This window comes from Lichenostomus cassidix, chromosome 4, assembly GCF_008360975.1.
Source record: "Lichenostomus cassidix isolate B80296 chromosome 4, HeHo_3.0, whole genome shotgun sequence".
Taxonomy (NCBI): domain Eukaryota; kingdom Metazoa; phylum Chordata; class Aves; order Passeriformes; family Meliphagidae; genus Lichenostomus; species Lichenostomus cassidix.
Window position 1 is genome coordinate 29,563,226 of NC_139484.1, and position 26,034 is coordinate 29,589,259.

The 26,034-nt window shown below is 38.1% G+C and overlaps 1 protein-coding gene across 3 annotated transcripts; it reads right to left on the minus strand.

The window, feature by feature from the left end:
* Nucleotides 1–223: 223 nt before the first annotated feature.
* Nucleotides 224–16,290, minus strand: MAP9 (microtubule associated protein 9). Of its 3 annotated transcripts, XR_014851683.1 has the most exons (12): nt 16,037–16,290; nt 15,092–15,209; nt 13,414–13,665; nt 11,352–11,608; nt 10,454–10,512; nt 10,080–10,245; nt 8,858–8,947; nt 8,024–8,182; nt 7,440–7,585; nt 6,576–6,708; nt 2,392–2,581; nt 547–610 (listed from the first exon to the last, which is right to left on the minus strand). XR_014851683.1 is itself a non-coding variant. In XM_085058567.1 (11 exons), the coding sequence occupies exons 1-11, from the start codon at nt 16,070–16,072 to the stop codon at nt 491–493; spliced, it is 1,536 nt and encodes a 511-aa protein (XP_084914693.1). In that variant the 5' UTR covers nt 16,073–16,285; the 3' UTR covers nt 224–490. The 3 variants fall into 3 exon arrangements, 2 of the variants coding, with proteins under 2 accessions (XP_084914693.1, XP_084914694.1); XM_085058567.1 differs by lacking the exon at nt 2,392–2,581 and having other exon boundaries at nt 224–610; nt 16,037–16,285; XM_085058568.1 differs by lacking the exon at nt 547–610 and having other exon boundaries at nt 2,391–2,581.
* Nucleotides 16,291–26,034: the final 9,744 nt, after the last annotated feature.

Below are 26,034 nucleotides of genomic sequence, written 5' to 3' on the forward strand. Positions count from 1 at the left end.
TCTCTGTATCTTGTATCTTAATGTATGAAAAAGACATTCTCCTTCCATACTCCTTAGCCTTTTGTCTTCTACCACCACAAGCAAGCCAACATCTCCTTGCCCATCATCCCCACCCCAGTGCATCCTCAAATAATTTCTTCAAGACTTAACTCCTCAAGACAGTGGCAACTTAAAAATAACTATTCTGCTACTCACTGGGTGGAAAAAATGCCAGAGTCCAGCCTTATGTATCCTAGATATACATATTTACCAAAATGGTACGAAATAACATTGAATTTAGCAAAACTAAGTTAAATGTGGAATTAGAAAAATTATTGTATTTTCTAAAGCAATGAAAATGAACAACACATTTATTTGAACTGCAAAGATCAAATAAACTAAGAAGAAAGAATGTAACACCCATAATGGATTCAGTGAAAATCAACTGACAACTAGCTATTGACAGAACTTTGTAGACTATCTCTTCTTCTGGAAGGCAATAAACTGCTCACTAATTACTAGAATATGTGACTTTTCCAGGTGGCCTCCAGGGAGGACTCACTTCATTCCCACGGATAGCCTGCAACTTCTTTTGGGTCTTCTCAAGCTGTTCCCTCCTCATTTTGTTTTCCTGAGAATAAAAAGATGTGTCAGAAAAAACCCAAACCAAAATAGCAAAAAAACCCCCACAAACACCAACTCCACTAACAGAAAAGTTACAATTATTGCTAGGCCTTTCCTGTGTAAAATGAAAAGTAAACACACAGTGGAAATTTGCCTTTCGGAGCTCAGTACATCCCTTTTAGAGATTCAGTCACGGACATTGCACAATGGCTGCACAAGAGGCTACACATATTTACAATTAAGGTGACTGTCTCAAGGATGGGCTGGGTTCATGCACTGTTTAAACAAAATGCTTAACAGAAGGCCTAGTGGATTAGGTACTGTATTGGCCCTTGTATGTAATTAGTCTCATATTAATTACTTCTTGCCTTTATGAGGACACCTAAATCAAAATGCAAAAGATGTTGTTTTTATATAATGAGAACATTGAAGCATCATTGTAACTTTCTGTACTTATTAAATCACACTTGCCATGTACTAGAACAAACTGGCAATTAAACAATTTAATTTTAAACAAAGATCTACGTAACCTATAAGCACTGCAAGGGTCTAATTATATTTCCTATTGTTTCACTTATCAACGGGGCAATTAGGATTGTGAAGGATTAGTAAAATACTTGCAACACTCTTTTTGTGTCATTAACTAATGATTTTCAAGAAACCCGTCATTCAGAAATTAAGTTGCAATTATTTATATTTTTGCATTTCTAATCTGCTAGCTCTATTCTATGTGAAATAAGCATTCTTCTCTGCAAAGACTACTGCCATTTCACCCTCAGGAGGACCAGCATTTAAAAGTGCATCTGCATTAGCAATTCAGTACACTGGTGAGCTCTCTGGTTGAAAATTTTCCTTGTAATCACACTTGCAGGTCTGTGCTGAATACTGGTGCACATTTCTTACTGACTTAAAAGCAGGGGTTTTTTTTGGTGGAACCAAGGTTGAGATTACAGACCAAAGCATAATTTACTGTGTCCCACATGATGGGTGGATAAGAGGTCCTTGAGCAGCTGGCTTTCTCACACATGAACAGTACATTCACTCCTAAGACCAAAAACTGGCAAACACATCACTGGTAGCAAAGATGCAATGTGGATATGCCCACTTAAAACCATCATCAATTGTGCCACATCCAGCCTTGGTCCTTTCATCTTTTGCAGCCCGTCAGCCAGTATTTTGAAGCACCCATAGAAGTTTTGTATTTTCACATGTATGAACTGCACGGCAATGGAAGTACTGCTCCTTGAAGACAGCTGTAAGATAACTGTTACTATCACACAACCCATGATCCTATCTGTCTGATGGACACTGTATATCCACAAATTCTCAAGATGCTGGCAGTGTTTTTCTGCTATTCATATGTAAACAGAGAAATATTGAGGTAACTGTGGCTGAGGGAGTAGACTGGGAAATGGGATGTGGAAGCATTACTGTCAAAAAGGGAGCTTGAGCAGAAGTTTCCCCATGTTTTACACATATTCAGCAGTCAAACTACTGATGTGTCCAAAAATTGTAAAAAGCAAAACAACACACTGAAATACCAATACCCTACCAATATGATTTTAATCTGTGCCCTTTAGCTCTTTGTCAACATAAATCTGAAGATCCAATTCAGTTAGAACATCTGGTCTGGCTAAACAAGCACAGAATAATTTCACGTTGTTACTAGTAAGGCTGATTAAAAGCAAGGCAAGGTTTGCATGGAGAAGGAATGCTCTTTGCTAAAATAAGCAATACAAAAATTCATCACAGTTAGTCAAATAAAAAATATTATCTCTCTGTACAAACTGTATCTTTCTGGATCACATGGAGTAATTGAGACAAACTAGGCTTGCAGCACTCTGACATTCTGCCTCTTCTCATCCTTCACTTCTGCCTTCTTTCTCCTTCCATAAAGATTTCCTCAGATGAACACAACTAGTAGCTTTGGGTCTTTAGAACAAATTCAAGATATTCTTGAAGGGAACTGTTTAGTACCCTAAGAGGAAAGGAGTCTGCATTATCAGTAATATTTTTCAAAAAAGACATCAAGATATGTCAAGCAGTACAGATGAGCTTGGGAAGAATATGCTCTAATGGAATACATAGATAATACATGCTCCTGCTTTGGAGTCTTTGCACATATTCAGTCAATTGATTTTTACAAAAATCATGGAATTATATTGTGTGAGGACACGTATACACCATCAGGACATGTAAGTGAAATCTCATTAAAAATAAGACATATTGTAGCAGTATTGGCAAGTATTTGAGAAATCTCATGCTACAAAGAAATGTGTGTATTTTGCATTTACCAAGCACTCTCTACTGAATACCTATTGCACAACAGATTCATATATGAAAAACCAAAACCAAAAATAAAGCATACACCCATCCAGGATGGGAAAAAATGTTGGTTTGGATTTTTTAACTGTGCTTCAGTTTTGAATGTTTAGGTTTGAAGATCCAACTTTCATTAATGATTCCCAGTGACAAGGAAAGAGTCTTGAGTTAATTTAACCGGTTTTTAAAAGATTAAATTTGAAATGAAGACCTACTGGCCTCCTCCCTGTCTTCAACACACACAAAGCTTTAATGTTCTAGTCCTAACTACAGTGCAAATTCTCACAACACACAACTGATACTAATCTTCCATAGAATAATAAACAAGATGTTATTTCCACTAATTGAAGAAGAGTAACAGAAACAGTGAAAGATTAAGTCATTAACTGTTGCTTGTCTTACACTAGATCAACTCAACTGTATGGCTTGATTTCTGGGGAAGTTTCCCACCCAATAGCCTAGTAAGATGAATACATTTTTCACTTATCAAATTCTGGGAAGAGCACATTGTTTAACAGTATGACTGCCACATAGTAATTGAATTTTAGATATTACAGAAGACTTACAACATTTAAGAGGAGTAACAATTACAGCCTTATTTCTAACACATTGACAGGACAAGAAAATTCCAATATAGAAAGTATTTTCAGAAAGATCTTATTAAACTACATGAATTTAATAACCTACATCAGCTATTTCTAACCCAGAAAAGCAACAAATCCATGGGACTTATCCAGTACATTCTTTCTTGATGTTTTTAAACAGCTTTAGAATGCCAGAAATAGATATTGCACATGCTCAAATTCAAGGTAATATGTCAAACTTCTTCTAGGGCTTTTAACATTACTACGTTGGTCTTTGAGAACTATTTGAGAACAGCATTACTTCTCATTGACACATGGCAGGTTGATGCTTACCACAGAAAATGGTCAACAGAACTTATGTGGGATACTCACTTCTACCCAAGGTAAACAGGCATCAAGATTAATATTTCATAAATAATGGAAACTAAACTGATTTGTCATTATAAACTTTCTTCGTGATTCTTCTCCACATTCCACTCCTCAGAATAGCTGCATGTCAATGACAAGTGTCAGACACTGGTATTATGCATTAAGTAAAAAATGATAATTTATCAAGCCAGATTGGTTTGAAGAGTTCTTGGTGAGCAGCAAGAAGCAAATGATAGGAAAGAAACAAAACAATTAGAAGCTTAAATTTCCAGGCAATACTAAAGCATCTCTCCTCAAGATTATCCTTTTCATGTTAGTATTTTACAAGATTTAATAGCCTTTTCCAAGGCACTTATTTTCAGGCTTAAAAAGTAATCTTCTCTATGCACTTACATTATCAAACATTCACAATGGCCTCTAAAAGCAGAAGTAACAGAATTTCTATTAACATAAAAACAGAATTATTCTTCTGTTTTAGAAGAACTTCAAGGAGATCTTTATGTCTGTTTTATCTATGCATTATGGTCAACACCTGGTCCAGGAAAGCTGAGGATGAATTTACACATTTTTTTCTGCTGAATGTTAAAGAAAACATATTAGAATACATCCCACTGTATTACTCCTATTTTATTTCCTTTCAAAACAAAATCCTGTTAGTTGAAAGAATACTCTTAAAAGGCTTCCAAATTCTGCCCTCAGATCTGGTGCCTGTTCATCTACCTCCAGGCAGATGTCATCTTAGTTCCCTTGGTAATGCAATGACAACTTTACAGTGTTTCTCTCCTGCAGTTCATTAACAGTCTGTATTTTCTCTGTAACTGTACAATTAACTCTGTACAAAGTGAGACAATATTCTGGCCAAAAATGATGACAGAGCCATTTCCCAATATGCTTTCTCAAATAAAGGTGTGTAAGCTGCAAAAAGACAGCACAAATTCTGAAAGTAAGAACGCAAAGACTGGGCTCAAGACACATCAGTCAACACTCAAAAAAGACACTGAAAATGAGATAATTTTAGAGGCACCTCTGCCAACCAGTTCAGTACCTCTCCCATCCTACACCTGCTTATTTCTCATGTAGGCACATGTATATCCAGTTAGATCTGGTCATTCCTCCAACTACTGGAATTTATATTAATAATCTCACTGAAGTGATGACCTCAGGAATTTACACACAATTTGAACAGGGAAGCCTGTACTAGGCAGCATCTTTCACTTCCCAAAGAAGGGATAATTTTTTTACTTTCATACAGAGTCCAGGACAGCAAGGAAGTCAAATGTACAATGTGCTTTGGTACAACTAAGCTGATTAAGATAGTCTCAGTAAGTAGACCGTACCAGGGCAGTAAATTAGTTACTCTTCAAAGGATAGTACTTCCTACCTTGGCAACCAGGAATTTTCACCAAGCAAGAAATAACCTAAGATCAGACATAAGTCATTTGACTAAAGTGAGCTGAAAATCTCTTGACAATGGGGACCAGAAAAAGAATTTTTACCAATGATCAGAGAAATGAGAGGTATTCCAACAGAAGACCAACAGGTCAAACATCTCAAAAGATCTAAACCTAAGTCTAAAAAAATATGAAAATAGAGTGAAGGGAAAATATGCAGGCTCTTGCTGTTTTGTGCAACTGTGTATTTCTGAGTTAGGCAAATAAAGGATGATTGTCCTTTTTAAGCCTGCCCCACACCTGTACATTTGCTCGACTCAGTTCTCATCTATCTGCCTCTGCCTCTCCCTCCTGCCAAAAAGAAAGAAAAAAAAAGAAAAAAAAACCCCAAAGGAAAAAAAACCAAACCCCTAAGCAACTGACACTAAAAAAAGGAATTCCTGTAAGGACTTTAATCCAGCTGAGTTGCAAGATCCCAGTCTTATAAATGGCAACAGAGACCGTATGTACAGGACAAGTGCCAGAAATCACACAGAAAAGAGACAACAGAAGAAACACTCTCAAACTAAAAAATCTTTGACAAGCAGTATGAAGAAAAACTGCATCACAGGGTAGGGAATTAAAACAGGTTATTCGTTAACTGGCAAATCACATACCTTCAAGAAAACAACATATGCTAAGAATATTAGTGATCTCTCTTCTAATTTGCCTTTCTGCAACAAGGGAAAAAAATCTGCCTTATTTTTGGGACTAGAGTACTGGATTAATTTACTGCTTTACAACAGGGACACTGCTGTGAGAAAAATATAATTGGGAGCATCTGAGTTCCACCCTTTCTCACAAATAGAAATCATCTTGAACCTCATTACAAGTGTTTTTATCAACTATGAGGTATCCAAGTCTCCATTTTCAATGCTGACTTGAATGTACATGCACTGACTGCTGCAGCTGGCAATGCTGCTTGGCTTTGCAGATTTTGTGCTGGGGCAAATTGGCCCTTCAGAGATGGTTGATTTCTGACATGGAATGGCAAAAAATGAAGACTACCTGAAGTTAAAAACTCTATGACATCTATGTAAGGAGAATGTATTTTCCATATATGCCAGTCATCAAGTGCTCCGTACTTTAGCATCATTTTGCTCTCAAATTCTGGGGGACAAGAGATGTACTGTTGCCACCATCTGGTCTCTCTCATAACAGCACAAAACCCCACAAGTATTCCAATATACAAGTGCTCACGCTCCTTACTACATTAAACTTTCTGGTTTTGACAAAGTGCAAGAAAAAACCCCCCCACCAAACATACCAGCCATCTTTCATATTCCTCCATAGCCTTTTCACTTTTTTCTTCCTTCTCTGCCTGTTGCATTTCTTGCTTTCTTCTCTCTAGGAATTTTTCTACTTTCTTCTTTTTTATATATTCTTCCTTCTTTTCATTCCTGCATAGTGAGAGGGAAGAACAAGAGGTCATTGTGTAACGGACTAAATTCTGCATCTGTGACCAATTAACTAAATTGAGTCAAAAGATATATTTTACACTTTTAATAAAAGATTAAGAACATGTATTTAAAATCTCCCAAGTCCATTTTCATATATCACCGAAGTACAAATGAATCTACTACTCTGTTATGGCATCACTTTTCTGTACCCTTTTCTTTCTCCCTAACTTAGTATCATTAAAAAAACCCACTCTGAACTTCTGTAGGTAGCTGTAAGTCCCAAATTATCTGTGAAATCTCTTGGCTTGTAAAACTAATATTGAATTTCTCCAGCTGATGCATCTCATTTCCTTCTTCCTACATCTGCATTCATATATTGTATTCTGCAAAACTTTAAAGATTTACCTTCCTTCCTATGGCTTAATAATGAAGCATGAAAATACCCACATAGGTAGGACACAATACTACTCAATTAATCTTCTCATCAGCATCTCTGCCTGTGCTTAGTTAGTATCCTTTTGGGGAGGAAAGCAACTAAATTAATAAATTGAAGGGAGCTGCACAGCCTGTTTTCACTGTCATACTTGTTCTCCATTGGGAATGAAGAGTCTTATCCCAAGCACTCCATTGTTTTCCAATTACAAGCACATCAAGCATTCACAGAAGACCTATTACATTTATAAGCAAGGATTTTGGAAGCTATGATATAGCAAAGCACAGTGGGGTAGTACCATTTTTCAACTGCTGATGCACTGACTCTCCTCTTCTCTGCAACTTGTTCCTCTTCCATTTTCTTCCTTGTTCTTTCAGACTGTTTTTCCTTCCTGTTTTGCTCTCTTAAATATTCCACTTTTCTTTCTTTCCATTTTTCAAATGCCTAAAGACAACCACAGATTCATGAGAAATCTTACCCCTCACCTTTCTGTCAACACTCCACTAGTCTATCCTGCATTATTATTTTTTGTAGTTTCTACACATTCTAATTTTGGAATATTTGCTTGTAGAATTGCTCAGAAGTGGGTATCATTATACCTAAAAAGGACTGTATTATTCCAGTAGGTAACAGCTAATTGCCACTGTATTTATATGAAATTTATTTTATGCTCAGTTAATAGACTCCAAATATAGAAGCCTGTTTGTCTCCAAATGTAAACATGTATTTCTGACAGAACACAACCTAATATGAGTTCCTTCTAAGCATGTTTAGATTTAAGATTCTAGTTCATTTACATCTTTCCAGAATAATCAAAATTATTTTTATTGTCTCCAGAATCACATTTCAATACACATTTATGTACATATTATTTCACATCACCGCTTGTGCTGCTTCTGTTTTTTCCTTATTCTGTTCTGCTGGTTTCTTTTCCTCAAGTTCCTCAAGCTTCTTTTTTTCACTTAACTTCTTTGCTTCTTTGTCTTTCTTTTTTTTCCAGGCTTCATAACATGCAATTGATTCTTCTCTTTTAAGTGCTTTCTAGATTGCAAATGAAAGTGCACATTTAAATACATTTCAATATAAAATTACAACTGAAATAGGATGCTTTTAACTCATTGCTAAATGGAGCAACAAAGAAATAGAAATTGATTTGCTGACAACATTGCAAGTATTACACACGATTAAATCTTAAATATATATAGCTTTTTCCGTGCCCATTTTTAATTTAATTGAATGAGACAAACTACTCCTGCAAAATACGCGTAGAAGGATACGAAATACACGTGCTTAGAAGTGAAACATACTACATAATTAAAAGCCAAATCAAAGAATACACATGATACTATTCAAAAGACAGTCCTCTGTAGGGAACTACTCTTGAGGTAGGGAGTAAATGCCTCATGTTCACGTGCACAAAACAAAACTTAGCACCTTAAGAGTTGAGCATCCCATGATCTTTGTTAACTAACCTGAAAATTAATCTAGAAAGCACAGTTCTAGCACATCTTATGTAAACGTGTAGGGAAGCATTGAACAGACACTGTTTACCACAACCAACACAAGCAGGACATGCCATTTACTGTTTCACATCACCTCGTGCTATTTGGAGAAAACCAGATACCTTACAACAGCAGAGTGATGCACTTAGGCAGAAAGCACACTGCAAAGAATCACAGTTTGTCAACTTCTTTTTAAACAGGAATGTAAACAAACCTTTTCAATATTGTTCTTTAGAATTTCAGTTTTCTCCTTTTCAGCTCTCTTTAATTCCAATAGAAGGAGCTTTTTCTTTTCCAACCAATTCTGTAAGAATCATTAAAATATTTTTAAAGTCCTTTTAAGGTACAAGTAAAGAGCAGCACCAATATAATGACCACCAAAATTACCCTTAGTTATTACTCTTAGTTATTAGTCTTAGTTACACTTAACTAGCAGGGAAGAATAGTTAAATAAGCATCCCATGTGGAAGACTAAGCTGTCATCACACAAACACCGTGATCAAAAAAATCTAAGGTTCTAAATTATAGCTACAAAATCTAAAAAAGCTTAAAAATCTCTAAAAAAGCATCTTCCCAGAAACACAAAAAAAATGTAAGCATTAACCAAAAGTAAACAGAAGAATGTAATAAAGATTCTTATCACTTGGTATATAAGAATATTAAATACATTTGTTGTCCCTCTTGAAAACGCTGATAATTAAAGAAAATAAAATCCTACTGGGAAAAGTGAGACTTCAGGCAGCCATGAAAGGTTATGAGCCATCTGCAGAATCAGGCTTAAATTTTGAAGAATTAACTGTGTATTTGGTATGCAGCTCAAAGATAAACGTGTCCTAAATGAAGACTATCTTACCTTTAAAAACTATGGAGATAATATAAATATGGATTTGAGGGTCTAAAATTTGTTCTAGGACCACAACAAGTATTAAAACACATACCAATATGAAGAGTGTCTGTTAATGAGAGTTGTTCTCATATAGATTAGTAAAAATCAGTCGAAACCCAGAAAATAATTGTTGTGAAATTCTACAGGGAATTTACATAGATTATTCTTCTGGAAAGAGTACTTGGTTTGTTATCACTTTTCCTGAATGCCATTTGAATAGAACACATCAGGAAAAAAAACCAAACCCCAACTTAAAGTACACACTTAATTATGTTAATGATGAAGTAGAAATAACAGAAAACATGTGGTTGAAAATAGTCTGACACAATAAATTATGAACTACATAAAAACATTACGTCCCTTTCATCAAGCTTTTTAGTTCGTAATATGAAGAAAAGGCATACCAAACACAATAAAAGGATTACTACACCTGTAAGCCTATGAAAGGAATACAGTAAAAAATACTGATTTCAAGAAAATATGAGATGTTGACCCCTGTATCAGGACCTTTACATGCAGTTTTGTTGATTTGTTCATTTTAAAAATCTACCTGATAAACAGCTTCTCTTAAATTATCTACTTTGACAAATTCGGTACTTTTCTTCTGCATGCATTTATCCTCCAACACTTTTAATGATACCATATATTGAGATGAAACAGGTGAAGTTGATGGAAAAGCTTTCCCCTTTTTCTTTAAGTGCACAAAAGATGTAGACCTATAAAAATACCAGGACACAAACACATTAATGATGTTTCCATTTATTGTAGCTGATACCAAGTAGTGTTCCTCTTAGTGCATACCAAAAGTTACTGAGAATCTTTTTTTATATGCACTTGGCTGGGGACTGGGGAAAAGAAAAGGAGAAAGAAGCTCTTTCTCTTCTGAGGGCTTTATTATTGCCAAAACAAGCATCTTTCTCTTACCTGTCAGATAAAGAAGCCTTCGCATTTTGTGGAACTCTCTCCTTTGTTTCACTTAGTTTCTAAGAAACACAGAGAAAAAGTGAAGTTAGAGAGTCTCTCAAGCAACAGATCAGGATGAAACAGGTTTTTACAAGCTGACAAGGACTCTGAGAATTGGACTTAGCCCTTATCGGTCCCTTCCAAGATATTCTACAGTCATAGGATGCTATTAAAATAGGCAAGACACCCTAATAGAAGAGAGGATATAGTATAGGCTAAGAAAGTAAGGAGAGAAAAAACCAAACCAAAACAAAAAAGCCCCAGAACCAACCGACCAAACTTCCAGAATGCTTTTATCATTTTGGAATGGCATCTAGGAATGTTTATTTGTATTATGCAAAAATACAGTCAATAGTTTAGAAATAAAAAGAAGTAAAAAGAACCCAGCTGGGTTATTCTAGAAACACTCTTTTAACTCTTTTGAATACTTAGCTTTAAAAACTGCATGTATCTACATATTTTCCTTTTGGATAAAGCATAGACTGCTTTGCATCTTATCCATTATTCAGGTCACACCATGGATTCCATCCTCTGCCAACACACACTGCTCACTGCTATTCAGCTATCCCCACAACACAGATTTGACATTTTCACTTGCAGAAGGGTACTTTCTTAAGGCTGGAAAACACATTTCAATACCTTTATCTGATTTAAACAATTTGTGGAAAAGATATTCCTTACATCTTTCATAAAGCTATACAGAGTTTATAAGAGGCTCAGCACTAGAAACGAGATATAAATTCTCAGCTTTATAGACAGCATTCTACACACTTAAGGTACCAATAGTAACTTTACAAAACTTTCCATTGTGCTTCTAAGACATTGTTCCAAACAATGATAAACTGCTTATGAGCAATACCTTGACAGAGTTCTTTGATGTATTCTTTGCCTCCCCATGCTCAGATTGATCATTCACTGATACCTCCTGCATTGTATCAGTTTTTATTTGCCCTTCTGATATTTTCATCATTTCATCTGAACTGTCAGCTGCTGGCTGCTCCAATTCCTTTGCTTCCTCATAGACTGTGGTCCTCATTTGTTCTATCACAGAAGGGGAATTCCTACCATTGTCCTCCAGTTTCAAGTCACTGCTGCTGACAGTCTTCTGATCTCGGTCTAAAAGGAGAAAAGAGATTGGAAAGACACATTAACAAGAACTTTGTTGTTTCTGAGTATTGTTATTTCTGTACAAAACATATTTCTAGAAAAGCCATCAGCCTATGAAAGTTGTTACTTAATTTTATATAGTACAACGTATTTTCTGTAAGCCTCCTTCGAAGAACTATACACAAATAGAACAGTATTCACTTGTATTTTCAAGTAAGACTGGAGAAGCTTTAACTAATGTTAGAGAATGTGAGAACTAAGACAAAGGCAAAACTTTCCATCTGCCTTATGTGGTTGTAGTGCAGAAACCAAAAGCAAGAGTCATTGCAATCACAGCAAGACCTCTTCTGACATCTAGCAAACTTCTAATGAAGTCTGCAAGTTAACGCTTTGAGTAACAAATACTGCTTTCCTTGTGTGGTGTTTTTCAGGGGTGTGAGACACCTGAGCGACTAACTGAAAAATTCTGCAGTGGGGATTTAAAGAAAACATCACCTCAATCTGAATGTATGCCTAAGTGGTGAAATTGTTATTTATGAAACACATTACTAATAAGACTTAAAGAACATTTTTATCAGATTTCAACTGCCAGTAACGAAGAGATCTAAATTTGTAAAACAATTCAGACACAAGCCAAAAAACGCCCCAGTAAAACCTAACTAGAAGTCTTCCACGAATTTCCGGTGGATTTCTTTAGGAAAACAGAATTTTTGGATGACAAATTAACTCCAAATTTCCTCAAGAAAGGAACATTAATGCCTATAATTTAAGAAATTTAACCTAGATTTACAGTGATGAAGGCAAGTTCAAGGTGACAAGAATTCTGAATTTATAACCAATATTGCAGTGTGTCATTGCACTGCTTTGATTCACATGCAGAAAAGGAGTAGTTCAATCTCTTTTCTGCCAGTCTAAAACTACACAGGCACACCAGCCAGGAAAGAGGTGTCTGCACATTCAAATACCTAGCACGTTGGTGCCATCATGTGGAAAGGAAAAAAGAAGTGGATACCTTTAATCATGCTCTACCGATTTCAAAGTTGTAACTTTCCATCACAGGTAATGATCAGCCATAAATTTATCTCAACATCAAACAGGAAAAATTACTCTCATACTAGGAATTAGATAAAAAATATTGTCTCTTTTGGCACAGTCAATCAGCAGAATTCCAAATTCTGCTTTGCATATTAAAAATGAATTGGCTACTCTTATAAAAAAACCATTCAAGTTTGGGGAGGTTTATGTGTTTAACAATACATCCAAACTGTGTCAATATCTTCAAAGTAAAAGATCATCTGAAGTTTTAACTTTGAAATAATGAGACGTCTACCATTCATAAGTGTTTTGGCTACAGCTCATCTTCTGACATTCTGTTACATTAGAGCTTCATGACCTCTCAATACCCCAGCTTCAATATTGTATTTGCAAACAGTTTGGTCAAACTCCCCTGGTCATGGAAAAGAGTTTAATGACCTTTCCATTAAAGGGTGCATGGATACTGTGGACATGATGTGAAGACAGCTTTCTGAGCCATGCACACGCTGAGGAGGCATCCTGGCAGCCCTCTCACACCTTCCATACACATGCACTGATGGAGAGCTGGACTGTAAGGACCTATGCAGCTGGTTTTCACCTTCTGAAAGGAAAAGGAAAACACGAACCTCCTGCTCTTGGCCCACACTAGTTCAGTTTAACCCCTGGCAGACAGAGGTTATGTATTTTTAGAAGCTTTGACCGCAAGCCAAAGCAGATGATCATTAACACAGAAAATAACATAGCTAAGCAGCAACAACATTCAAATACTTTTTAATCACCTGATGCTGAAGCCTTTATTTTTTTGTACACCCATGGCTTTGCTTTTGGTTGGTTTTCCTCTTGATTTCTTTTTTTATGTCGTTCATTAATGGACAAGTCATCACTTTCACATGTATCATGCCGTACTTCTTTGGCAGGTGAATGCTCATCATTATTTTTTATGTCATTATCCTCATTTTGACCTTCCAAACATTCTTCTTCACCATTCTGTATGTTTCCACCTTCTGAAACCATTATTTGCTGAACCTTCTCTACATGAAAGGATAAATTCAAGTCATCAGCAGCTTCATTTTCCAAATCTACTGCATTTTGTGAAGCATCATCATTCAAGAGAGGACTCTCAACAGCCACAGATTTCTCAGTGCTTGCAGAACCTAAATTACTTTCAGTAAGTTCTTTCCTAATACCTGCAAAGAGCACATTACCAACTTCCATTTGAAACAAGTGGAAAAAAAATGCGACACAGAAGCTGTATCTTCTATTAAAACTATTTTTCTTATAACACCCTCCTGCGTTTAGTTTCTGAGTATTTCTCTTTCTGTGCCTCTGATAAGCCAGTCTGCTAAGCCACCAAACTGCAGCTTTATTCTACTTTCTTTCCTGTCATCTGTTTTCATGGACCCAAACCAAAGAAAAATACTCACTTATTAACTCTTTCCTGCCATGCAATTTAAAGCCCTTCTAAAAAGCAATTTCTCAATGCCATAGGAAGTGGAAGCAAGTCAACAACAACAAAGTTGAGCATGTTTGGTATTAGAATCCATCCTCCCTTCCCTTCTCTTCACTTCTGCCCCATTTAAAATCTACTAGAAGATATTCACAGGAAGTTATCTTCTGCAATGCAAAGGTTCACATGTTTAACAAAAATATTTCTCTTCCTCTAGCCTGTAATTGCTAATTGATCTAATTTCAGAGCTCAAATGCTTGAAGGTGACAAAACAATGTCACGATAGTAGAGTAACATATTTACTGCTGGAGAGCTTTTTTTCCTAAATCTTGTCAGCAAATGAAATCCAAGCATCCCACAAACTGCTAAAAGATACTTCAGGTGTGAATGAAAAACAAGCCACAGAGGAAGCCCTTTTAAAAATACATGATCATATCTAACATTCCTGTTCTCCTTAACATTTAGGCCATACTGGTGGGAAGAGTCATTTGGCCAATCTTGTAAGACTAAACCTAAACATTAGCAAACATCAAATGCATACTGCTCCAAGAAAAATAGCCAGATCAAACCTGTTCCTGGTTTGCGTGTGCTGCCAGGCAAGCATGCTCTGCAGCCCTTATTTACTGACTGTCCAGACTTGGAAAATAGCAAGAAAAACATTGCCTTTTTCCCTGCCAATGCCCACCTTCATTTACAGTACTGTGAACTGCTGTCTCATCCAGGTGTCAAGTAAACAAGATGGCTAAGGAGGAGGACTGGGCACCACAATGGAAGCAACCAGCAGAGACTGTGGGTGGTCTAGCAGGTTGGCAGCTCCACTGATTTGATTGGAAATTCTGCTGCTAACTTGGCAGAAGTTGATTCTGTGATTTCAATCTCAGTGATTTAGAAGTTGTTAAAATATGAAATCTTGGAACACTAAATCACATCGACGCATAAAGATTTGCTGGGATCTAGTAATGAGTTAAGAAATGGCAGAACACAAAGAAAAATATTTAACTTTGTTTTACCATTTAACAAGCCATCTTCTTCACTTTCGAAGTCATCTGAATATTCGTCTGTTTCCTTGCTTGTTGCATAATCAGAAATTGCTTCCTGTCGCTCATCCTGAAACGGCTTCACAAATAACTTTTACATAAAAGGGAAAATTCCTATGAACAACTTCAGCACTAATTCTCCCCTCCCACACATATATAAGTAAAACTGAACAACAGAGGTAGTTGTTAATTGACAATTATTGCGAAGCATAGTGCTTCCATTCTATCTCCATTCCCCTAACATTTCTGCATCAAGAAAGTCCCCCAATCTCCATGTATTTATTTATTTATATTTCTTCTTCATGAGAAGAAGAATATCTTATTCTAATATCACATCTTGCAAATCTCTTCTCCATTTTTCGCACCTATGATGTATCATCATGTGACACTTTTTCTCTTTTGTATGTTTTGATCAGCAAGAGCACAAGAGAGCAGTGGCAGCTCTAAACCAGTGGAAGAACTTCACATATTTTGGACTCACTGCTGCAGGACACCACGGACACCCCACGTTCACACGATTCTGAAGGGCACTGCCCTTACTGATAGATTGCAAATACATTAAGAAACGCCCCAGTATTTGCAGAATGGAGACCCTGACCCACAAGGCACGTGGAGCGGGTGGTTTGTCGCGGGCCCTGAGCGGCTCCCGAGGCTCCTGCTGGCGGCCGGGCTGCTCCTCCAGCGGGGCCACCCGTCAGGAGCGGGGCAGCCGGGCTGCTCCAGCCTAGACACGGAGGGCAGCCGGCTTGCCCGCTTTCATTTTGAAAGCAACGCGGATTTTTGTGCGTGTCTTGCCTGTAATAGCCAATTAACGTGTTCCCAGCGGCACAAACCTGCTCTCAGGTCCTGTTCCCCAATGTCGGCTTTGCCTGCCCCTGCCCTGCGCTGCCCTGCCCTTCCCCGGCTGCCGCCGCTCACCTGCACCCCGCAGTCGGCGACGCTTCCCTGCGACATGGCGGAGCCCTCTCGCTACCGCCTCACAGCGCCCGCGGCCGCCGCCGAGCCCCGGGAAAGAGCTCCGGGAAAGGAAAAGCCCCGGGAAAGAGCACCGGGAAAGGGCGAGCCCTGGCAAAGAGCCCCGGTCCGGGCCCGGCCGCGCCACCCGGCAGTCCCGCCCGTCGCCCGGCAACGGCCGCGCCGGGAATCGCCTTCGTGAGTGGGAATGGCCTCGTGTGTCGCAGCGCCGCTCCTCAGCCGGGCAGGGCTAAGCTGCCAGGGGTTGTTATCGGTGCCCGTGCCCTGCCAGGAGTTATTATCGGTGTCCATATCCTGCAAATAACCCTGTTCCCACGTGGAGCACATCCATGAACCTGTGTCAGCCCTGGTACGAGTGTCACACAGATTCGTGAAGTCCACTCTTGCAATCTGGTAACTGTCCAGCACCTTCCCGCTTGGGATGTGAGCTCTTTCAATAAGAAACATACTCATTTTACTGCTGTCTGGAATGCAGATCTCAGAGCACCTGTGTGTTAATTTAAATTGCATTCTAGACACGAAGAAATTAAGAGATTACTGTGGCATAGAAGTAAGTCACCTGGTGCTTGCACCTTGTAATACTCCAATATTTATTTCCCCAAAGGGGAGTTGTGCAATCTACCTGGTGAGCAGCAGCCCCCCGATGAGCAGCCACTTTGCCAGGCAGCACATGTCCCTGTAGAACTGGCTGTCCTGGAGGTCATCTGTCCACTGTTTGGGCCATGATGGAGACACCTGAATCCCAGGGTGCTCTGGGAATACCAGCCTCTTGCATCAAAGGAAAGCTGTGCACTTCAGGACCATTTACAGATCCAGACACTTCTTTCTCCAGTTTAAATGCTTCTGATTGCTCCTTTTCTAAAATAAGAATACTGCTCCAGTTGTTTTAGTGATAACAAAGAACTTCTGACATGTTCTCTATACTGGTGTTATATTTATATATATTAACCTTTCCCAAGATGCATTGCATTTTTTACAGTTGTGCAGAAGAAAATCTCTTTGACAGAAACAGGGACAGAATATGTAGGACAGAGAGCAGAGCCTGAGGACTTGTTTTCCTCTTGTTTATTTGTGTAGAGTTATATTTTAAAAGCAGTGCAGTTATGCAAAGGCCTCAACACACCTGGGGGAAAGAGGCCCTGAGTTCTAACAAGTAACCTTGAATTTAAACTAACAATTATTTGCTGATGATTAATTGATATTTTTCTGTCATCTGTAAGCAGCACCTTGCTTTGTTTACCTATATTTGTTATGGCCAAATAATGCTTGCTCTACTGACTAATCATGGCATTTGTTGAGAGATATGCTTGATGCACAGTTTTTTTCCTCATTTTATTCCAGTGTGAAAGCCTTAAATTGAAATCTGTGCTGTTCCATCTCTTTGTGGAAGGTGAAACTGAACGTACTTGTTAAGAATTTTAAAAGGAAGAAAGAAGAATTGCGTATATTGTTTCTCTAATAATGTTAGTGATTGCTATTGAAGGCTAAATTATGTCCCTGTTACAAACCACTGAGATGCACATTTTATTCAGTTCCAAAAGGTGGCAGCAAAATATTCTAAAATTGAAAAATTGGTTCTTTTTTCTAAATGTCCACTTTATTCTAGCTTCTTTTATATTACTGCCAATGTTTATGGGATTTTTTGAGAGACACTGGATTCATTCAACCTTGCATACATTGTAGAGAAGGAAGATTTGGTTTCAATTATTGTGTATTTACATGAGTCAGACAACGGGTCCTCATATCACCTGTATTATTAAATATTCAATGCACTAAGTTGGTTGGATGCAGAGAAAAAAAATCAATACTGTCAGCACAGAAGAGCTCAAAATGTGTGAAGATGTTTTTGTCAAAACACATGAACATCAGGTCTGCATTTTCTAGTCTTACCTGAGGCAAAAATCCCATTGAGACCCACTGAGGTGGATGGGACTTATGCCTAAATATGAATCTAGTGCTCTGAGTATAAGAGACTTACTTTACAAAACACACACACACAACAAAAACAAGAAAAACCCCCAACCAAATACAACACAAAAAACCCCCAAACAACAAAAAAAAATCCCTAACAAACAAAACCCGAAACATGGGTGTTTATTGAGGACAAAAAGTAGATTTTACGGTATGAAAATGAGCATTAACATCTGCTTTTTAATTAGTAACTGACTAATATATCACAAGGGTAAATTGTACAAGGAAATGTATGTTTGAAGGTGAAGTTGCTCTTTCTTGAATAGACATAGAGCATTGAGAACAAGGCTCTAAATGATCCCAGAAATTATATCAATTTGGCTAAAATAAACTTGGATTCTGCTGACCAAATGTGTGTGTGTGAGTCTCCGCTATGCCCAGAATCTTAAAAAAGGAGCTCTGTAAAACAAGCATCACGATACGGTGTGATTACCATCTGCAGGAATGATGTTACATTCAGAAAGCAGTCAAGTATGATGAGATTTTTTGATGGCTAGCTTATATGCATATAAACAACTTCCAGAAGTGGTTTGTTTTATTAATATGTCTAGAATTTTTAAGACAGGATTTGTGATTCCTTCTGAACAAATGACACATAGATTGAAAATTCTAAATTCATATATAATGTCACCTTAACTCAAAATGTATAAAACCCCTTACTGAAGAGAAATGCTGTTCTGCTTGCTTTGGTACTTCTTCCCAAAGTCAAAAGTTAGTCTTGAAGGGAGATTCAATGTCATGGCAAAACCTCTGAGTTGGTCTACAGTCCCGTAGGAAGTGATTTTATTGTTGGTTGCCAGGGTCTCAGCTCATAAATGACTATTCCTGTCCTTGACATCAGGGGGAATCAGACATCCAGCTTCAAGTGCATCTGGCTCTTGGACCTTGCACATGTATTGGTTTAGCAGAGTAACAAGAAGCTTCAATTGTAAACAACACTGAGCTCTTCTATCTAGGGTTCACCATCACAGACGTTCTTAAGGACAAACATTAAAAATTACTATTCTCACATTTTCCTCCAAGTTCATGTGAAATAGTCCATTACAATGCACCGTATTTTGCAGTGTTATGCTTGTCCTGCCAAAATATGCTGTTCTTATGCTTGCATTGAAATAAAACCAGAAATATAAACCAACTTTGTGCCTTTAGGATTAGATGTGCCAGGGAATGTGCCACTTCTGTTCTCTGCAAGTCATCCTGTATAGATGTGCCTGAGCTGGGCTTGACCTTTGCTATCTCAGGTGGTGAAAGCAGCATCGCTGTGTTGGGAAAACATTCAGAGAACAGAAAAAGCTGGGTGGGCTCTTCAGTGAGCTTCTGGCCTGCCATATATACTGTCCCATCTCAGCTACTGGGAGGCCCAAAACTGCCTGAACCAGTTGAAAAACCCTTGGGATTTACTGCAAAAACTGTCACCCACCACCTCAGAGAAATTCTCAGTAGGACTTCAACTATTTCCCCACCTATATAATTTTGGGTAAATTACATTCTTTCTCAGAGAACAATCTATTCAAACCATGACATTGCCAATCTAACTGGGAAGGATTTGACAATTCACCTTAATTAACTTAATTCATATTGTCAGTCTTACCAATATCCTGGGATTATTCCACAGCTTCTCATGAAAGATCTGAAGGATCTGGCTTGCTCCTTCTTATTTTTGTACCCTTCAGTCACTCCTGGAAAGACAAATGTAGGTGTATTTCTTGACCATCTGATTTTATTTATTTTATTAAACAGAAGATGTAAACTAATTCTCAGTTTGAACAGCTAAACAGATAAGTCAGGAAATGCCAAAACTGGGCATGCTAATGCATCCTTCCCCCATTTCCCTTTTGCATTTGGATTGTTATGCAATATTTAATTAAGTGAATGAATTTAAATACTTAATAACTTTATTTACATGGGAACCCTCTTTTCAGGATAAAAAGATACATTTCTTCTTTGTTTATTTTTTGTAGATGAAACTCATTATTCAGTGATTAACATAGCAACTTGGTCCATGCTACACAGAGAAAAAGGGTCATATTCCAGTTGATTACAAAATAAGTATGCTTTTATTCAAAATAACTATGTTTTTAACCACACGTGAGACCACAAGCTGTCAGATTCAAATATCAGCTTAAAATTTAGCTTGACATTTTCTTGATCATTCTTACAGAAATTCTGATGATATGAAAACAAAATATTTCTTATTTTGCTGGAACTGTATTCAATGGCTTCCTTTCCAAAAGAGAGCAGCTAAGTTTGTGATAATGCATTTTTAATGCATTGAACATAATACTATCTCCAAAAGGTGGTGCCATGAAAATCTGATGGAAATCCCAGTTGTCATTAAATTCAACCTCTCACTTTTACATCTTGATCTGATTTGTAAGTAGTTAGAGAAAATGCTGTGAGGGTAAGAAGGTATGCAAACTTCACTTAGTAGATTGTTGTTCTCAGGCATTTTACCAGGAAAGTTGAATTTGATAAAATTAATACATAGAAAAACATAGATATTGAAGGAACAGACTGCAAAACTGGAGCAAAAGAAAGAAGAAACTAGGATGAATAAATTCACAACTACATCACTTACATGGCAATTTATGAATACATGTGTTCATGACTGGTTAATTTATTCCTGAGCATTGGACTTCGAAGTAGCAGATGGAGGTAGATATCCCAAAAGAAAAGAAAAAGTATCCATGACTTTTTAAAGTTATTTTAGGCTTTATTTTTTTTAAGCTGCCTTTTTTTGTAAATAGTACTTGATGTGATTTTAAGGAAAAGCATTGGAACACAGAGGAATGAGACACAGCTGTCTCGGTGTTGTGCTTGGTCATAGTAACAGGCAATGAACTTTTCAAACAGACAAAGCTTGTTTGTGTTAGTGACAGCAGATTAGACTTCCTCTAAGGGGAGTCAGAAAATGCAAACCTTTTCATGTCAAGTGGAGTCATTTTGTGTGCAAATGACACAAGCTACTGCCATCCCTTGTATATGGATAAATTCTTCTTTTTAAGTCTTGAAGCTGTGAGCTCCAGTTGAATAAACACCTTTGAGAGAAACCTTGCAGACCTGCAATTACTTAAAGGCCTCTCTCACTCAAAATATCTCTGTGTCTAATGTTGTATTAATGCTGTCAGAAGAAGCCAACAGCTGTAAGTGCTGAGTAGTAACTCACTTTACTGCTATGGCACATTTCACAGAGAGAGGAAACATGCTTGTCAGATTTCACCTGTGCCTTTGAGAAGTGTCAGGGCTCCAAGCTGCTTGCACCTGAAGGATCACCGGAGAGCCAGACACAGGACCTTGGGTTAAAGACTTGAACACTGTCCTGCAAACTTCCAGCCCCCAGGGACTAGAAGTCTGACATCATAAAAATTAATCAGAGAAAATGGATGCAATAAAAGGCCAAATTAAATTGCTTTGTGGTTAGAAAGGTTGACTGGCTAATTCTCACTGACAATGTCTCCTCCTGCTCTTTACATCTGTACTCTGCCCTTGTCTCCTTTTAATTTTTAGTGCTTTTCTAGTTACTGCGTGGCAGGAAGGTTTAAAGGAGAATAGAGCTTCCAGGTCTCATTTTGCTACCATTATCCTAATGAATGCAATTCAAGTTCTAATGAAGATAGAACTTTACAGTGCAAGTAGCTTCAGCAAGTAAAGATGAATGATTACCTTACTCTAGTGTAGCAAAACAAAGACCCACTGGAAGCACACTGAATATATCACTTAATCTTTTTTGATTTATAACTGAACATATAAGATAGTATCTTTTTATGTCTTTTGAATGTATTGATTTGCCTGTCAGTATGCCTATAAGAATGTTCCATATCAGAGCACTTCCTAGTCTCAAGGGAATTACTAGCTTTCCCTGGTAGACTGCTGAGAGAGAATTATTATTCCCATTTTGTATATGCAGAGAGAAGACTCAGGAGCTGTGCTAGTGACACAAAAGCATGCAGATATTCTGTGGTGGTGTAACTGTGGAGGACTTCTATCATGCCTGTTTTGCACTAACTTATGCCCTTAACCAGTGAAGAAAATTCAAATATCACATGAGAGCTTGTACCCATTAGAGGCAGTGATGCAGAAGAAGCAGAAAAATTTGAAGAACATCTGTGGTATTTCAGTGCTTGATAAAAGGTTTAAGCATTTGCTAGCAGCTGCCCTTTGCGGTTCTCTTTTTTTAGTAAAAGAGCTGTGAGAGAGCCATTTTTTTTCAGTTTACACTAGAGACAAGGTATGATTCTTAAGTAAGGTAGCAGAAAGCTATAACATCAGACCCCACTCCTGAACAAATATATAGACAAGTGTAGCATCTAGTTGGGCATTTTCTTTTTTTTTTTTATTTAGCTCATAAATGGGTAGGTCACTATTATCTCATAGATTGGAGCCCTGGTTTCCTTAGCTTCAGATTCACTGTATTCAGCTGCTCCTTTAAAGAGAGTGGTCTTAAGGGAGCACACTTATATACCCTTTTCCCCTTTCTAGGCCATCCAACCCATGCCCACTGCTCAGGGCTGCAGGTTGAGCTCTACACTGGTAACACCAGAGAAACCTGCAACATACAGGCTCCAGATTTTGTGCAGTTCCTATGGAGACCATGATACATTAGGATATTTTTACTGTGGATTAAAGATTATATTGACTTTCTCATTATTAATATTGCTGTGTACTTTTATGTCATCTCTGCAAGGGCTATGGAAAGAACATTTCATTCAGACATGCTAATGGAAAGGGTTGATTAATCCCAGCAGTTGGAAACAAATAATCCAAGTTAGTAATCTGGAACATTAAATCAAACTCTGCATTTGCAAAGGAAGCCTAACAGTTCATCTTTTCTTGTTCTCCATGTTTCCTTCCTTCCGGCTTGTGATTTTATAGCCCCTGCAACTGATTTGAAGTTTTGCAGCTGCTAAGATAACTTGGCTTCAGTTTAACAGCAAATGTCATCAGCCCAAATCTGGGTTTCGAGTGATCTTTCTTTCCATTTCCTATTTCTTTTCAAATTGATTAGTCGTCAGTTTAGGGGATTATCTAAAGCTACCCTAAGACTGGTTGTCTGTGCTAGGGCTCTTCAGCCTGCTTTTTCAGAGGAAAATCCTGAACAAAAGCTAATGGGCATGCCAGAAGCATGTGAAGGGTGGGAGAGAGTTTGAGTGTCAAAACTCTCTCAAGGGGGGCTCTTCTGAAGTGCAGGAGGGAGTCAGAGAGAAAGAGGCATCATCTCAGTGCAGAAGGCAGCTGGGCTGGACATGGTGTGGAGGAGACAGTGTGGAGGAGTGAAAAGGAATAACTGAACTTTTTGTATCAAAGTATTTTTGACTTTGTGCTCTTCAGGAATGGTGCCTCCTCTAAGTACATTTTGTGCCCACATAGTGTGAAATTGCATTTTCAGTTGCATAGGTCCACCCAGGCTGTTTGGGAAGTGGGAGGGAGAGCTATTCGGCTTCAGAACTACAGGATCATGCTAACAGCTGTTTTCATTCCCAAACTAAACTCAGCCATAGTGCTAGTATCCCTTGCCACCAATACCTCATGCTATGAAGATGTGTTCTAAATCTCTGAGGTGCATGTAAATATTTCTAGGTATGAACCCAACACACTGAAGCACTGCAGTCAATGATTAATACTTTAAAACACTTGAAAACAGATTCTGGAAGACCATTTGTAATATGAACTTTCATCACCTATTTTAATTTCTGTCTTAGTTCCAATGCTAGTACCTTTAAAGGGACTGATGCTGAATCATAGAACCATAGAATAGTTCGGGTTGGAAGGTACCTTAAAGATGATGTCATTCAATGCCCTATCTGTGGACAAGGACATGTTCCACTAGACCAGGTAACTCAGAGCCCCATTCAACTCAGCCTTGAACACTTCTGGAGATGAGGCATCCACAGCTTCTCTGGGCAACCCTTTGCTGAAGTTAAAACTTACTATTTAAAACAAGGTGTTTAAAAACTGGTTGCAACGTTACAAGCAGCCCATACATATGTGCACACATGTTTATATTACAGTATCTGTCTAAGTACCTGAGAGCCTACTTATCTTCTTAGTCAGTGATTGTCTGTGTTGAAAACAGGAATACTCCAGGATAGGAGCCAGCATGATCCTTTTCATCTACTGCCTATGAATTATCCATAGTACAGCAACTGCACTTCCCATCAATGGCATTTTCGGAAGCTTTATAGTTTTATAACACTGGCAAGCTTTAGATGCAAAATTAACAGGCAGCATCAACAAAGCAGAATGTATTTACCCAGCTGCTGAGAATCTTCTCCTGATAATAGAGCTGTGAGCTATGAAAGCCATTTCATGACAAAATACAGCTGGGAACTGCATTTTGTCTTGTATCAAAACATTTTTTTATGTGTAGATGAATAATGGAAAGCAGATAAGAGAGTGATCACATGCTGATCTTTTTATGCATTGTTTCAAAGTTGAAATGTTTCATAAAAACTCTTTTTGCTAATGATGTGAGAGACCAATTTTCATTGCAGCAAATTGATAAATGGATTGTGCAGTGCTTTTCTTAGGCATGACTGTTGTCCCTTTTTCTCTTCTTCTGTTTGGCTGGCTTTTTTTCAAACACACAGCTATTTGCCTCGTAATTCACGTAAAATCTGACAACTGTATATCCAAATCATCTAGGGAAGCACCATGCAACTCAGGCACTGCTAATCAGAACCATAGGTCACTTCATACTGACAGATGCTGATGGCTTACTGCACAGGAGTACCTAGTACAGATCTAGTGGGATTTTCTGTAGGATTACCTACTTAGTTTTGTTTCTCATTTTCTCCTTAAAATCACAAAGGGGTCCTTGGAAATTGGTGGGAATCTACCAAAACCAGTCTGTATTCTTCTTATTCTAAGTTGTGTGATGTGCTGCTGAAAGAATGTCTGTATAAAATCCTGGTTATTTTCATCTTTTTCATGCAATCCAGTCAGTGTCCAGCTCACTGAAGAAGGAAAAAATAAAAGGATAAATCTCCAGCAATACAGTGTCCATTATACATGCTTAAGCAAACTGGATTCAGTGCAATAACAGGCAGTGGCTTTCATACATGCTAATCCGTGCACTCAAGATATTCTGTGGATATTCACACAGTGGGATATTCACTCGAGATGTTCAGAGGTGGCCTAATTCTGCACTACTCGTATTAGCAGCAGGACTCTAATGATCTGTGAAGGGGCAATGCTGAGGGCTTTTCTAATTCTTTACTGCTGCATTATCTCAGTGAGAACACTCTTCAGGTATTGAGTTCATGTCTCTTATCTGTGCCTTAGTGCTGTGCAATGAATGGCTTTAGCCAGGTCTGGATTTAGCACAGCGAGTTTGTTAAGTGAGCGCAGAAAGGTGCTAAGTGAGCCTCCATAAAGGAGTCAAACCGTGCCCTTGCACAATTCAGCACCTCCTCTCTGCATGCTATCCTAGCTGGCTTTAATCTTACCTAATACGGATAAAACCACTGGTGGAATCTGGGCTCCGGAGACTTCCCTACGTGTTGTACAAATCCTGTTGATAACACTGCATATGTATTTACAGCTGACCTCTGCTAAACTAGAAGCTGACTAGCTAGAAAAAGCTACTCTGCGCTGCAGTCAAATGCAACATGCAGAGAAAAAAAATACAGAAAGGTACTTAAACTGCTAATTCAATGGAGTAAAGAACCTGAGTATGATTGCAAGTGGGGGAATGGGGTGGCTGTGTTTTGTTCTTTTGAACTGGGGCTAAATGCATTAGTCTGAGTAAAGCTGGAGTAATCCTGCAATGCCTTGTAATGAGAATCCTGCCTCAAAGTTATGATGCCACCCTACCTTACTCTGGAGAGATAATAGCCAAGTCGAGAGAAATAAAGCTAAACAACAAAACAGAGCTAAAATTAGACGTGAGCTCCCAATCTTCAAAGTGGGGAAAGAAAAACTGGTCCTGATTTTGTTTTCAGATGGTGCCTTTCTCTCCCCATAATAATGGT

Bases quoted from the DNA above. Each gene is read 5' to 3' on its own strand.
- MAP9 (XM_085058567.1), bottom strand. From the start codon at position 16,072: ATGTCGCAGGGAAGCGTCGCCGACTGCGGGGTGCAG. The intron at 15,210-16,036 runs GTGAGCGGCGGC...TTTATGTAAAAG, and splicing joins TCGCCGACTGCGGGGTGCAG to TTATTTGTGAAGCCGTTTCA. The intron at 13,666-15,091 runs GTAAAACAAAGT...CCTTTCATGTAG, and splicing joins AGAAGATGGCTTGTTAAATG to AGAAGGTTCAGCAAATAATG.